A 13,031-nucleotide genomic window follows, 5' to 3' on the forward strand; every position below is an offset into this window, starting at 1 on the left:
TACATTTGAAACAGCAGACTAGTGGATTTGTTGCCAATCTAGAGAAACTTAGCTTCGCAACAACAAAGATAACGCCTTCATTTATTATTGCCAATTTAATCATGCTTAATCCTTTCTGGAATTTTTCGAGGAAATAAGTGTTTAAGATTTACTTCAAAATTTTTAATATAGAAATTTTGAGTTTTTATGTATTTTTGCCTTCTTGCGAAGTGAGAACTGAATTAATTGAATGAGAAATACTCAATCGTCTGTGAAAAACCATTTCTTTTTTTGTTTTGTTTGCTTAATTTCTTTTATACATCATTCTAGCATTATTATAGTATTTGAATAGAACATGTGGCAACGATTAGATAATTCTATTCTCTAAATGATATAAATTTTGTGCATTATGAGTTATATAATATGAACGAAATATAATACTGTTAAGTGAATCTAGCACCAGATTGTCGCTATGGTAAACAAATACTAGAGTGAATTTTAAAGAATGCATTTATTTTATTGTGGTTTATGCACTGTCAGCGAAGTAGATTTAATTCAATCCAATAAGTTTAAATGAAATGCAAGAAAAAATGTGTATAATTTAATATTCCGTACAAGGAAGTCATGTGGTGTACACATCAGATGAAGAAATCTGCCAAAGTACTCTCTCTGACATCAGCAACACTTTAGCAACGATTATATGAAACTGGAAATTTATGGTTATTTAGAGATAGTCCGAGTATTACATCACATTATGAAAATTAAACTTGATTACAGATAATCCCCAACAGTTATGCTTTATTTGGTTTAAATAAACAAGGTTATATTGTACATACTTAAAATTTAACTTTCCTCTTTAGAAGGAAATACTATTTTTATACTTCTGGCGAAACAAGCTGGGTATGTGTCTGTCAGCTACCTCTTTTTTTTTTTTTTTTTCCCACACACCTATAAAATTTTTACCATCATCTTAAAGCAGGTGTGCTTATTTTTAAGCACACCTGCAAAAAATTACAGATTTTTATTCAAAATTTCCTAGGATATACGTTAATGTACGTTTTGGCGTGTTTTGAAATTTGATGTATTTATTATAAGCGATAAGAACGAAAATGTGGTGTGTGCATTATGTTAAAATTATTTTAAAGTATGAACAACAACATTTTTTTCTGCTCGTGCACAAAGAAAAGAGGCAAAGGAAAATAAGTTGCTATAAATGAAGACGTTCGCCAAGTGAATTATTCTTGGTGCAAACTGAAAAAAATTCGCCTAAATTTTTAAATTGCTCCATAAATTTCTTGTCAAAAATTACAAAATTTAATATCTAAGCATGATTTGTGTTAAAACTGAAATATGGAAAAAATTGGTATGCTATTTTAGAAAAAGTCCAATTTTTGTCAAAATGCCAAAGTTAGAAGAATGCTATATATAAATCTAATATATATCCTAAGTCGCGCTTTCGATACATGGAAAACACAATTTGAATTATGTCAATCGGCCCAGAAGAAAAGGCAATATAGAACTGTCTTTTTTTTCCTATATTTCAAAGACAAATGTTAAAATAATGCAAGAAATTAAATTTTTTATTTTCTTAAGAGTAAAAATCTGTCTGTAAAAAAAAAATATTTGGCAGAAACTGCAAAAGCACTTGCACATATGCATAAAATTTACAAACAAATACATTAAAAACTTTTGACTATTCTGGTTCTAAAAAATCCATCAAAATGAGCTCCAATTTCTATTAAGCTTTATTCAATAGAGATTTATAAATATGGAAATAGTACATTCTCTTATGAAATAATTTTAAAATTCAAATTTAGATATCATTTAAATGCAAAATTAAAACTAGTAAATTGCACATCAGATTAGCATGTATTTTAGAAATTAGCATGTATATTGCATGGATAGAAATGTATTACACTTATATTATCAATTTAGTATTCAATTTAAGTCCAACTTTATGGGGGGACTGTAACTCATTTACTGAAAGCTTTCCAATCAGTTTTTTAAAGTTACATACTGGGGTTAAAAAAAAAAAGTTCATGCAAAAGAGCCAAAAGTTGCGTATGCAATGCAAAATCAAAACATTTAAACAAATGATTCAATTAAAAAATCTACTACAAACTTAGTTAACAGTTTAAAATACAAGATACCAGCATTACACAACATACATGTAAGGTTTTTAAGTAGGGTGATTTTATAAATCCATGAAACAAGTTACTGTGAATCCACGAAAACAAACACTTTCCCATTTGGATTACTTCCAGCTAGCACTGATTTACTAGGATGAAATCTATTAACTGCTGTAGCAGACAAATCTTCATCCATAAAATTATAAATATTTTTCATGTTATCATTCAATATTTGTATTCTTCCTGGTTGTGCCTCACTTCCAATCATAAAAACATCATCAGTTTCAGGAAGCCAAGTTGCTTGCCCAGTGAAATTACCATGCCTGAAAATAAATGTACCTAAATTAATTCATGCGTATGAAAACAATAACATAATTGAATACTGCATAACATATTTAAAATACACATTGACTCGCAATATGATCCAAATTTGGTTGTTTCTTTACATGTTTTACCAGACTAACAACAAACAATGAATAAAGTATTTTATTATAAATAAAATTTATTAGTCTAGTATTTCAGATTAATTAGAAATACATCCAAAATGAAAAAACTGTTATTTGGGTAACTAGAAGATAAAGATTTACATTTACCTAGCTATGTAGATGATACTTTCATAAGCATTAACCCATTTTATAATGGCAAAACTGCAACTATTAACCTTTTAGTGGTTGCAAGATTAAGCAGTCCTTTCTTTCCAAATAGGCACAATATCTCTCAGTCATAAATTCATAATGCAAGCTTGTTTGTTTACGGCCACTGTGGTGCATAACTGGAATGCGAGCTGAGCCTCTTGACCATCAAAGGTTAAGAGTACATATATCTATACATGTAACTATATATCCGTTCAAAATCAGTTACCTAAAAACATTAAATAAAATACTTCATGCAAAATTACAAACTTTATTATTACCTATTATTGTAGTAAACACTTTGTTGTGTGGGCCGTAGAAGCATCTACAAAGCTTCTTTATCTTGAAGATTATGTTTAATAACATTGAAATATATACACATAGAATAAACTTATTTCTCTTTAAAACAATCGTCTTTTGCTGAATGCATCTTAAGTCCAAATGTGTTCCAAACTGCATTCTTTTTATAGCTACCAAATCTTCCGACTTTTTAAGGATTTGATTCTCCTCTTCTTAAATTACAAGTCTTCTTGTTTTCTTCTTGAATTTTAAATATCCATTGCTTCGTATGCTTTCTATGTTCAGCTTCGATCAACTTGTCAGAACCTTCAGCATCTTTGCACCAAAGAGCAATTCAGAGGGTGTGGTATCCATACTTTGCTGGTATGTGACTTAATAGCCTGCTGAAATTCATTTGCATTTTATAGAACTGAGGCGGATTTTGAAAAGATAACTTTGAAAGAACTGATATGATAAGCTGACTGATACGTTCAACTTCACCTTTGGCTCTAGGCTGCCCAGAAGCAATCAAATGATGATTAATATTATTTTCAGAATAGTAATCGGGAAAAACACTGGAGGTGAGTGCTGTACCTCTATCTGAGATTATTTGGGAAGGACTGCCAAATACAGCCTTTTGCATCTCCAACTTCGATATGACTTCAGCAGATGTTGTGGACTTTGTAGGATAAATCAATATAAATTTAGTAAATGCTTTAATAATCACTAAGATGTGCTCATAATTTTTATGTGTACTCTACAAAGGTCCAAAGTGATTTAAATGATACATCTTTCTGCAATGGATGTAAAAGACCTTTCTTTGCTCTCTTCTAATTCACAAGAACATAATGAACACAATATCCTATGATATTTTCTACTTTCTGTCTGAGTTTAGGAATAAAATAATACTATTCGATGCTTTTCTCAGTATATTTCACTCCTATATGTGTTTTCTCATGGTCACTTCGTATGATTTCTGATTGCATACTTCCAGGCACAACCACTAATTCTTTACCATCAATAAATTCAAACAAAATTCCATTTCTGTCACAATAGTCTTCATAACTAGAACTTTTAAGTAATTCTTTAATCGCTTTTATTTTACTATATTTATCCTGCGCTGATTTCAACTTTAGTAAGATATTATCTACTGAAACGCACAAAATATTAATGGGAGATCTATTTAGGGCGTCAACATGAGCCATCCTAAAACCAAAACGATGCTCAATAACATAATTAAATTTGTATAGTAATAAAGCCCAAAGAGCAACACAAGTTGATAAGTCACTTTTTGACATAGTCTTTTCAAACACAGAACAGTCAATGACAATTTTAAAAGGAATTCCCAATAGGTATACATGAAATTTCTTTAATGTTTCTATGATTGCAAGAGCTTCAAGTTCGTAACTAGAGTATTTCTTTTCAGCATCTGTCGTCTTCTTATTCAGGAAACAGGTACTAGTAGGGTGGAAACTACTATCGTTTGGAGACCTCTGGATTAAAATTGCTCCATATCTTGCTAAGCTGGCGTCAGTGTGTTACTATGAATTTCATAACTAGGATTACAGATTCCTAAGACAGGTTTCTCAGCTAATAATGTCTTTAAACGATTAAGTGAATTTCTTTCGTCCGTGTCAAATATAAACTTTCGGTCTTTCTTCAAGAGATCACGCAAGGGCTTAGCAATAATGGAATATTTTGGAATAAACTTCCTTAGATATCCAATGAGTCCCAGAAAACTGTGAATCTGTTTCAAATTAATCGGTTCTGGAAAATTAAGAACAGCTTTCGTTTTTAAAGGAGATGGAAAAAAAATTACCTTCCTCAATAACATGAACCAAAAATTCGATTAGCTTCCTTAAAAAAATGAGATTTCTTGAAATTAATCTCCAGTCTGTATTCATTAGACAGTTCAGTCCGTATTTAAAACTCGTTCAAGTTATTTGATGCCTTCTTCAAGGGAGGACGACAAGATTATTACGTCATCCACATACGTCAAAACAATACCACAGGGTTCGTACACATTTTTGCACATGGAAATAAAGTACTTTTAAGGACCATTAATGAAAAAAAATTAAGGAGCTATCAGCAAATGGAACCTAAAAAAATTGAATAAAATTCAATCAACATATGTCTGAACTCAGTTTTTGTAATAACCCTCTAAGAATAGAATAGATACATAAGTAGGATGCATTCTTATTAAACATAAACAGGTTTCGTACACATTTTTGCACATGGAAATTAAGTACTTTTAAAGACTACTAATGAAAAAAATTAAGGACCTATGAGCAAATGGGAACTGAATAAATTCAATTAAAAATATTATTCTATGCCTGAATTTCACTTTTGTAATACTTACCTAAAAATAAAATAGATCCCTAAGTAAAATGCATTATTACTAAACATGAATTAATTAACATAATTATGAAAAGTTTGAGAATAAAAAAAACTTTATGCAATTTATCAAGTAGCATTAAATATTTTACACTTATAATAGTTGGACATATTTGAAAGAAGATAAGTGACATTTACGTTTTACTAATAGTTAGCTTTATGTTGACTTTTTATGTCTCATTTTGTCACATACTTGGTCAGTTTAGAGATTTAGTAAATAGCAGGTATTAGATTTTATCTTAAGCGGCATAGGTTAAAATGAGAAGTAAGATCATGTCAGTATGATTCATAATAAAAGAATCACCGCTGTTGATTGTCCAGAGACAGACATGCTGATTTGAACAGATCTGAAAGGCCTGATGTAGGCACGGTTGGCAAGTGTTGAAATTTAGTCAGGCTCTGTTTGATGCAGTTAGTGTCATAGCTTTGTGTAGAGTTCCAGAGGTTGTAACCCAGTTAATATACTTTAAGGTCCCAATAAGCCATTAAAGCACCAGAGGTGATAAGTTGTTTTGTATTAAGTTTCATTAGATGCAAAGAATACATTTTTGTGCTTATCTTGTGACCACAGTGAGTATTAATGAAAGGCAAATAACTCTCTTTAATATGTAGAGATAATTTTTATGGGTAAGCAGTTAATTATAAATGATTAAATTAGGTAATTAGATAACCTTAGTCATTATGGATTTACATGGCTGCTATTAAATTTTATTTTTTAACAATATTTGTTAAAAAAAAGCCCTATTAAAATTACAATTTAATTGAATTTCACAGTTTAAAATACATGTAATTTATGACATTGATATTTAAATGATATTAGGATAATTACACATTAAAAGCTACAAAAAAGTTCTGTTTTGTAATAACAACACTCAACAAAATATCTATCAGTCATTTTAATTTAAAGCCTTCCCAAACCTTTTGGCTAGTTTACATCAATTTCCTTCTTTTTAAGCATCTTTTCTAACAATGAGATATTTTTCTCAATATGCAAACCAATGCTCTCGCTAGTTTCTGCCTGCTTTATCTCCTAACTTATCAACCTCTCCACAATGTACCTACTGGGATTTTCTTGACCTGGTAAAAGTTAAATAGTCCCAAACCCAAGACAGACATGAAACAAATTATTGCTATGACTGAAAGTACTACAATATCAGACAAAGGTTTAAATAAGCCTCTTATTTAAAAAGAATTTATAACATAAAGGCATGTTCTGATGTTAACAAAATCAATTACAGCTCACGGTGATGTAATTAAACAAGAGCAGTCAAATTCAAACTCCAAATGTGGACTAGTGGTTAAAGATTATAACAATTTAATTTAATCTGGCTCAGTAACTCTTATCATCTGAGGAAAAAGAAATGGAATTATAGTAAAGGCTGAAATCATAAACAATTGGGTAATTTACTTAATAATAACTGCACATATCCTTGAACAATAATTTTCTTTATGTATTCAGTTTCTTTCTACAACCCCTTTACCTATTCATTTTAGAATTTTGGGATTTAATTAAGGATTTCTGTTATTCTAAAACACACTAAATGCATTTAGAATATATAGAAAAAGTGGCTAATTTTATTTCTTTAGTAATATGTATATTCAGAAGAAATATGAAATATATATGGTAAAGGTCGGTTACAGAGCTGGTTTGGCAGAATTTTTAGAATTTAGTGACACACCGAACAACAAAATATAGAAATGGCAAAACTTTTAGAATTTAGAGCACACATTGGAAGCAGAATTTAGGATCCACAGAGAGTGCATCAGGTGGGAAAATACCTAGTGCCAGCTATGTGTATGTTGCATTAAGACATATTAGATGAATCTTTTAAATTTAAGTTTTCAATTTGTTTATTAATAAAAAAAATCCTTATCTATAATGCCTGCTCAAGTGATAAGATTAAAAGCATTTTTGATATTTTCCATGTTTGTGTCTAGTGAAAAGTAGAGAAAATAAAGGGAAGATAAACATGTTAAGAAAAAGATTCTAGTATCAGGAGTAAAACATTCAAATATTATGTTTTCATTGTTCTCCCAGACGTTCTTCAAAAGTAAGAAATTCATCTCAAACTTTCTGTAAAATACATCCGTTACATGTTGATACCATGGAGATACTTTTCATTTTGTCACATATTTCTCGAATCTTCTAGAATCGTGGTTCTATAACTCTTGCCTTCAAATCCTTCTAAACTTTCCAAGCTGCAATGTCTAAAATACTAATTCCTACCAATTCTGTAACAGCAAAAAGCCAGAAATATTTTTTTTTGGGGGGGGGAAAGAAGAAGGAGGAAAAAAGTGTAAAATTAATTTTATAGAGAAAACTGATGCATTTCTGAGAATTTTGAATATTCTAAGACAATTACATGAGAAATACACTTACTATAAAAAAATTAAAAGAAGACATTTTTAATTAATTATCTAGCTAATTTTGCTTTTGCTAAGAGCTCTTTTGTAAATTATGCTTTATAGCATTATATCTTGTTTATTTTCAGATTCAAAATATTGTATAATAAGTTGCCAAAATGAAACTTTATAATATGACAGCAAAAAATAAAATTTTTTTATTTTAATGTTATTTTTTAAATATAATTTTAATATGTTACCATTATTTTAATGAAATTTATCAATGTTATGATGTTTTGAAAACATCGTTGAAAAATTTCCAGATCTCGGAATTAAAAATGTTCTATAGAAACTGATCTTAAATTTGCCAAAATGGTGACAAGTTGCCAAATTTAGAATCGTTTAATAAAAGAACTCGCATCCCCAAAAGCGAAAACTTGTTTAAAAGCTCTTTATAAGAAAAAAATAATTTTGAAATGCTTATGTTTCACTTCTTGCCTAGAAACTTGAGTATCCCATCATTTATATTAGAAATAGAAACAAATTATAACCCATGAACCCATTCAAAAGATAACCATATATGTCAGTGAATCGCCAAAAATATTCCTCCAAAATGCTAATTCACACTCAAAATGGCAGTTATAAAAACAGACAGAAATTTCAGATGAATAAAATTAAGGACCTTCTGCTGATTTTTTCCAAAATTAAGGACTTTTAAGGACTCTTAAGGACCGTACAAACACTGTATAAAACAAAATTTGAGAATAAAATCCACTTAATAAAATTTATCATGTAGCATTAAATATTTTACACGTTTATTAGTTGGACATATTTGAAAGAAGATTAGGGACATTTTATTTACGTTTTACGAACAGTTAGCTTTATGTTGATTTTTTCTTTTATGTCTCATTTTGCCACATACTTAGTCTAGAGGTTTAGTAAATAGCAGGCAGATTTTATGTCAAATGGCATAGGTTAAAATGAGAAATAAAAACATAATCAGCATGATTCGTAACAGATGATTGGCTATTGCCAATGCTGCTGCTTGCCTAGAGAGAGATCTTATAAGGTATTTCTCTCACCTTCTTAGCATGCCTTCGTGGTGCACACTGGGCCGGTATCCAGAGATCCGTGGTTCGATTTCCGGCAAAGGTGATTGCTTATTTTTCATCTTGCATGCTTCCAGGAAATACCTAATGTTTCTACAGTGACGACCGAACTAAAAGGGTGTTGGATGATGATTCTCCTCACCCAAGATTTGGTGATTGGGTCCCCTAAAAAAGTCCCACTCGCCCTTTAAAAGGGGGGGGTATATAAGGTATTTCTCCACCCTTCTTGCTGTAGTGGTTCTGCACACTGGGCCGGTATTTTTAGAGGTCCATGGTTCGATTCCCGGCAAAGGTGGTTGCTAATTTTTCATCTCTCTGGCTTTTCCAATTAATCTAATGTCTCTACAGTGGCGCCCGAACTAAAAGGGTGTTGGATGATGATTCTCCGCAACCATGATTTGGCGATTGGGTCCCTAAAAACCCCAGTCGTCCATTAAAAAGGGGTGTATATAGGGTACTTTTCCCGCCTTTCTAGCGTGCCTTCGTGGTGTGGTGGTCTGCACACTGGGCCGGTATTCCAGAGGTCCGCGGTACGATTCCCGGCGAAGGCACCGTTAATTTTTCATCTTTCCTGCTTCCGAAACACCTAGTGTCTCTACAATCTGTTTATCAGAACAAACCTGAAAGCCTGATGTATTTTTGATGTTGGCACGTTTTGAAAGTTAGTGCTCCATCTATCTGATGCAGTTAGTATTATAGCTTCATGTAGAGTTCCTGGGATTGTAATCTAGTTAATATATTTTATGGTTCCAATAAGCCACTAATGCACCAGAGGTGATAAGTTGTTTTGTATTATTTTAAGTCTCACTAGATGCAAAGAATACGTTTTACATAAATTTTTACATTTTTGTGCTGTATCTTGTGACCACAGTAAGGATTAATGAAAGGCAATAACTTGCTTTAATAGGCAGAGATAACTTTTAAAGGTGAGCGGTTAATTACAATTAATTAAATTAGTTAGTTAAATACCATTAATCATTACAGATTTACATGACCACTATTAATTTTTTTTTTTTTTATTTTTTAAAAACATTTGTTGAAAAAGCACTATTAAAATAACATTTCACAGTTTAAAATGCATATAGTTTTAAATTGTCGGTTTTATATCAATGTCATAGCATTGATTCTTAAATGGTATTAGGGTAATTCCACATTAAAAGCTACAAAACATTTATGTTTTGTAGCAACAACACATAACAAAATATTTATGCATCTTTTTAATTTGAAGCCTTCCCAGACATTTTGGCTTAATTTATATAAATTTTCTTCTCTTTAAACATCTTTCCTAACAATTAAAAACTGTTTAAATACACATACCAATGTTCCCACTAGTTCCTGTGTGCTTTATCTCCCAATTTGCCAGTCTCTTAACAGTGTACGTAATGAGGTTTTTACTCGAGCTGGTAAAAGTTAAATAGTCCAAAACTTCTTATAGACTTGAAGCAAATTATTGCTATGTCTGAAAGTAACTACAATGTCACAAAAAGGTTTAAATAAATCTTTTATTTAAAAAGAACTTAGAATATACAGGCACATTCCTATGTTGACAAAATAAACTACAGCTTGTGGTGATGCAATTAAACAGGAACAGCCAAATTCAAACTAAAAATGTGGACTAGTAGTCAAAGACTACACAATTTAATTTTAATCTAAGCTGACTACGTAACTCTATCGTCGTAAGAAATTCAAATGTTAGCGGTGATAATGCAAACATGAATAAATACAAATTATCAGAGCTGGCAAAAACTAATGCAACATCCAAATGGAGGGCAAAAACACTCTTTCTTTCAGTCCCAAAACAGCAGTTTAAAAACTGATTTGCATTCTGTTGAGAAAATAAAAAGGGGAACTTATATTAAAGGCTAAAATTATAAACAACTGGTTAATTTGTATAATAATAACTGTACATATCATCGAAGAATAATTTTCTTCCTCTTTATGTATTCAATTTTTTTCTTCAATTCGTTTCCTCTTCACTTTAGAATTTTGGGAACTAAAGATTTCTGTTATTCTAAAAATACAAATGCATTTAAAATGTAAAGAAAAAGCTGTTAATCATGAAATGATGTATAGTAAGGGTTAATTTCAGGGCCGATGAAGCAGAATTTTTAGAATTTAGTGACACACCGAGCAACAAAATCTGGAAATGGCAAACTCTTTTAGTACTTAGGACAGGCAGTGGGAGCAGAATTTAGGATCAATGGAGATTGCATCAGCGGAAAAATGTCTTGCGCTAGCCCTGTGTATGATCCATTGAGACATTATAGAGTGAATCTTTTAAACTATCAGTTTTCAATTTCTTTATTAAGAAAAATTCTTTTTTTATAAATGCTTGTCCATGCGAAAAAATTAGAAACATTATTGATATTTTCCATACTTGTGTCTAGTGAAAAGTTGAGAAAATAAAGGGAAGATAAACATGTTAAGAAAAAGACTTCTAGTACCAGAAGTACAACATTCCAACATTATGTTTTCATTGACCTTCCAAAAATTCCCCAAAATGTAAGAAATTCATCACAAACTTTCTGTAAAATACATCCATTATGTGTTAACACAATGAAGATATTTTTCATTTTGTCACATTTTTCTGGAGCCTTCTAGAATTGTGGGTCTGCAAATCTTGCCTTCAAATTCTTTTAAACTTTCCAAGTTGCAATGTTCGAAATCCTAAAGAAAAATAAGCCCTACCAATTCTGCAAGAGAAAAAGGGCTAGAAATATTTTGGGAGAAAAAAAAAAAAAAAAAGTGGAAAATTAATTTTATAGAGAAAACTGATACATATTCTGACAATTCTGAATATTCTGCGACAAATACATGGGAAAAATTCTTACCATGAAAAAATTAAAAGGAAGAAATTTTTAATTAATTATATAACTATTTTACTTTTGCTATGAACTGTATTGTAAACTGTACTTTATAGCATTTATTACTTTGTTTATTTTTCAGATTCAAAATACTATATAATAATTAGCCAAAATGGAAAGTAATGCCACTTTATATGATAACAGCAAAAGAAAATAAAAAGAGTTTTATTTTAATGTTATTCCTTAAATGTAATTTAAATAAATTACCATTATTTTAGTTAAATTTATCAATGTTATAATGTTTTAAAAAAAAATCGTCGAAAAATTTCCAGATCTCCGAATTAAAAATTTTCTATAGAAATTAATCTTAAAATCGCCAAAATGTTGATAAGTCGCCAAATTTAGAGCCGTTTAATAAAAGAATTCACATCCCCAACAGCAGAAAGTTTTTTAAATGCTCTTCATTAGAAAACAATGAAATAATTTTTAAATGCTTATGTTTGATTCTTTGCTCAGAAACTCCAGTATCCCACCCTTTACATTAGAAACAGCAACAAATTAAATGTAATTTAAATAAATTACCATTATTTTAGTTAAATTTATTAATGTTATAATGTTTCCAAAAAAAAAATCGTTGAAAAATTTCCAGATCTCCGAATTAAAAATTTTCTATAGAAATTCTATATAAAAATTTTCTATAGAACCCATTCAAAAGATAATCATATTTGTCAGTGAATTGTCAAAAATATTCTAATATTCCTCTATAATAATAATTCACACTCAAAACAGCAGCTGTAAAAACAAAACAGAAATTTCAGATGATTAAAATTAAGGACCTTTTGCAGATTTTGGCCGAAATTAAGGACTTTTTAAGACCAAAAATCAATTCCTAAAAAAACCTAAGTACTTTTAAGGACCGTACGAACTCTGTACCATCATTAGTTGAAGGTCGAAAAATGGTGTTGATGTACCTCTCAAATACAGCGGAAGAACTGCATAATCCAAAAAGAATCTTGAGAAATCGATATTGCCCTTCATGTGTTACAAATGAAGCATTCTTCCTACTATCACTGTTTATATCAAATAGAAAACCCATTTTTAAAATCAATTATACTAAACACATGTGATCCCCTGTAACCAGTATACAATATCTTCATTTAATGGAAGTGGAAATCTGTCCTTTACAATTACTTTATTTAATCTCCTTTATTTAATCCAATTCAGCAATGAAGAAGAATTGCTGCTGAACATGTCATTCAGGAATTCAAGATGTTTTCTTCCACTCAGCTACTGATGTAGGTTGAGCTAGTTTGACACAGCATAGAATCAATAGCGGTGATTATTACCAATCAAGCAACATCC

At 30.3% G+C, this 13,031-nt stretch overlaps 1 protein-coding gene across 3 annotated transcripts in view; it reads right to left on the reverse strand.

The window, feature by feature from the left end:
- Positions 1 to 1,706: 1,706 nt before the first annotated feature.
- LOC118204829 (WD repeat-containing protein 76-like) overlaps positions 1,707 to 13,031 on the reverse strand; it is a 128,152-nt gene continuing 116,827 nt past the window's right edge. For all 3 annotated transcript variants that reach the window (XM_085823810.1, XM_085823808.1, XM_085823809.1), the window contains one exon: positions 1,707 to 2,431. In XM_085823810.1, coding sequence (XP_085679936.1) covers positions 2,194 to 2,431 — 238 coding nt within the window. In that variant the 3' untranslated portion in view covers positions 1,707 to 2,193. The remainder of the gene's footprint in view (positions 2,432 to 13,031) is intronic.

The sequence above is a fragment of the Stegodyphus dumicola genome, chromosome 9 (assembly GCF_044657685.1).
Source record: "Stegodyphus dumicola isolate Sdum_Otavi_A_Nest chromosome 9, ASM4465768v1".
Classification (NCBI taxonomy): Eukaryota; Metazoa; Arthropoda; class Arachnida; order Araneae; family Eresidae; genus Stegodyphus; species Stegodyphus dumicola.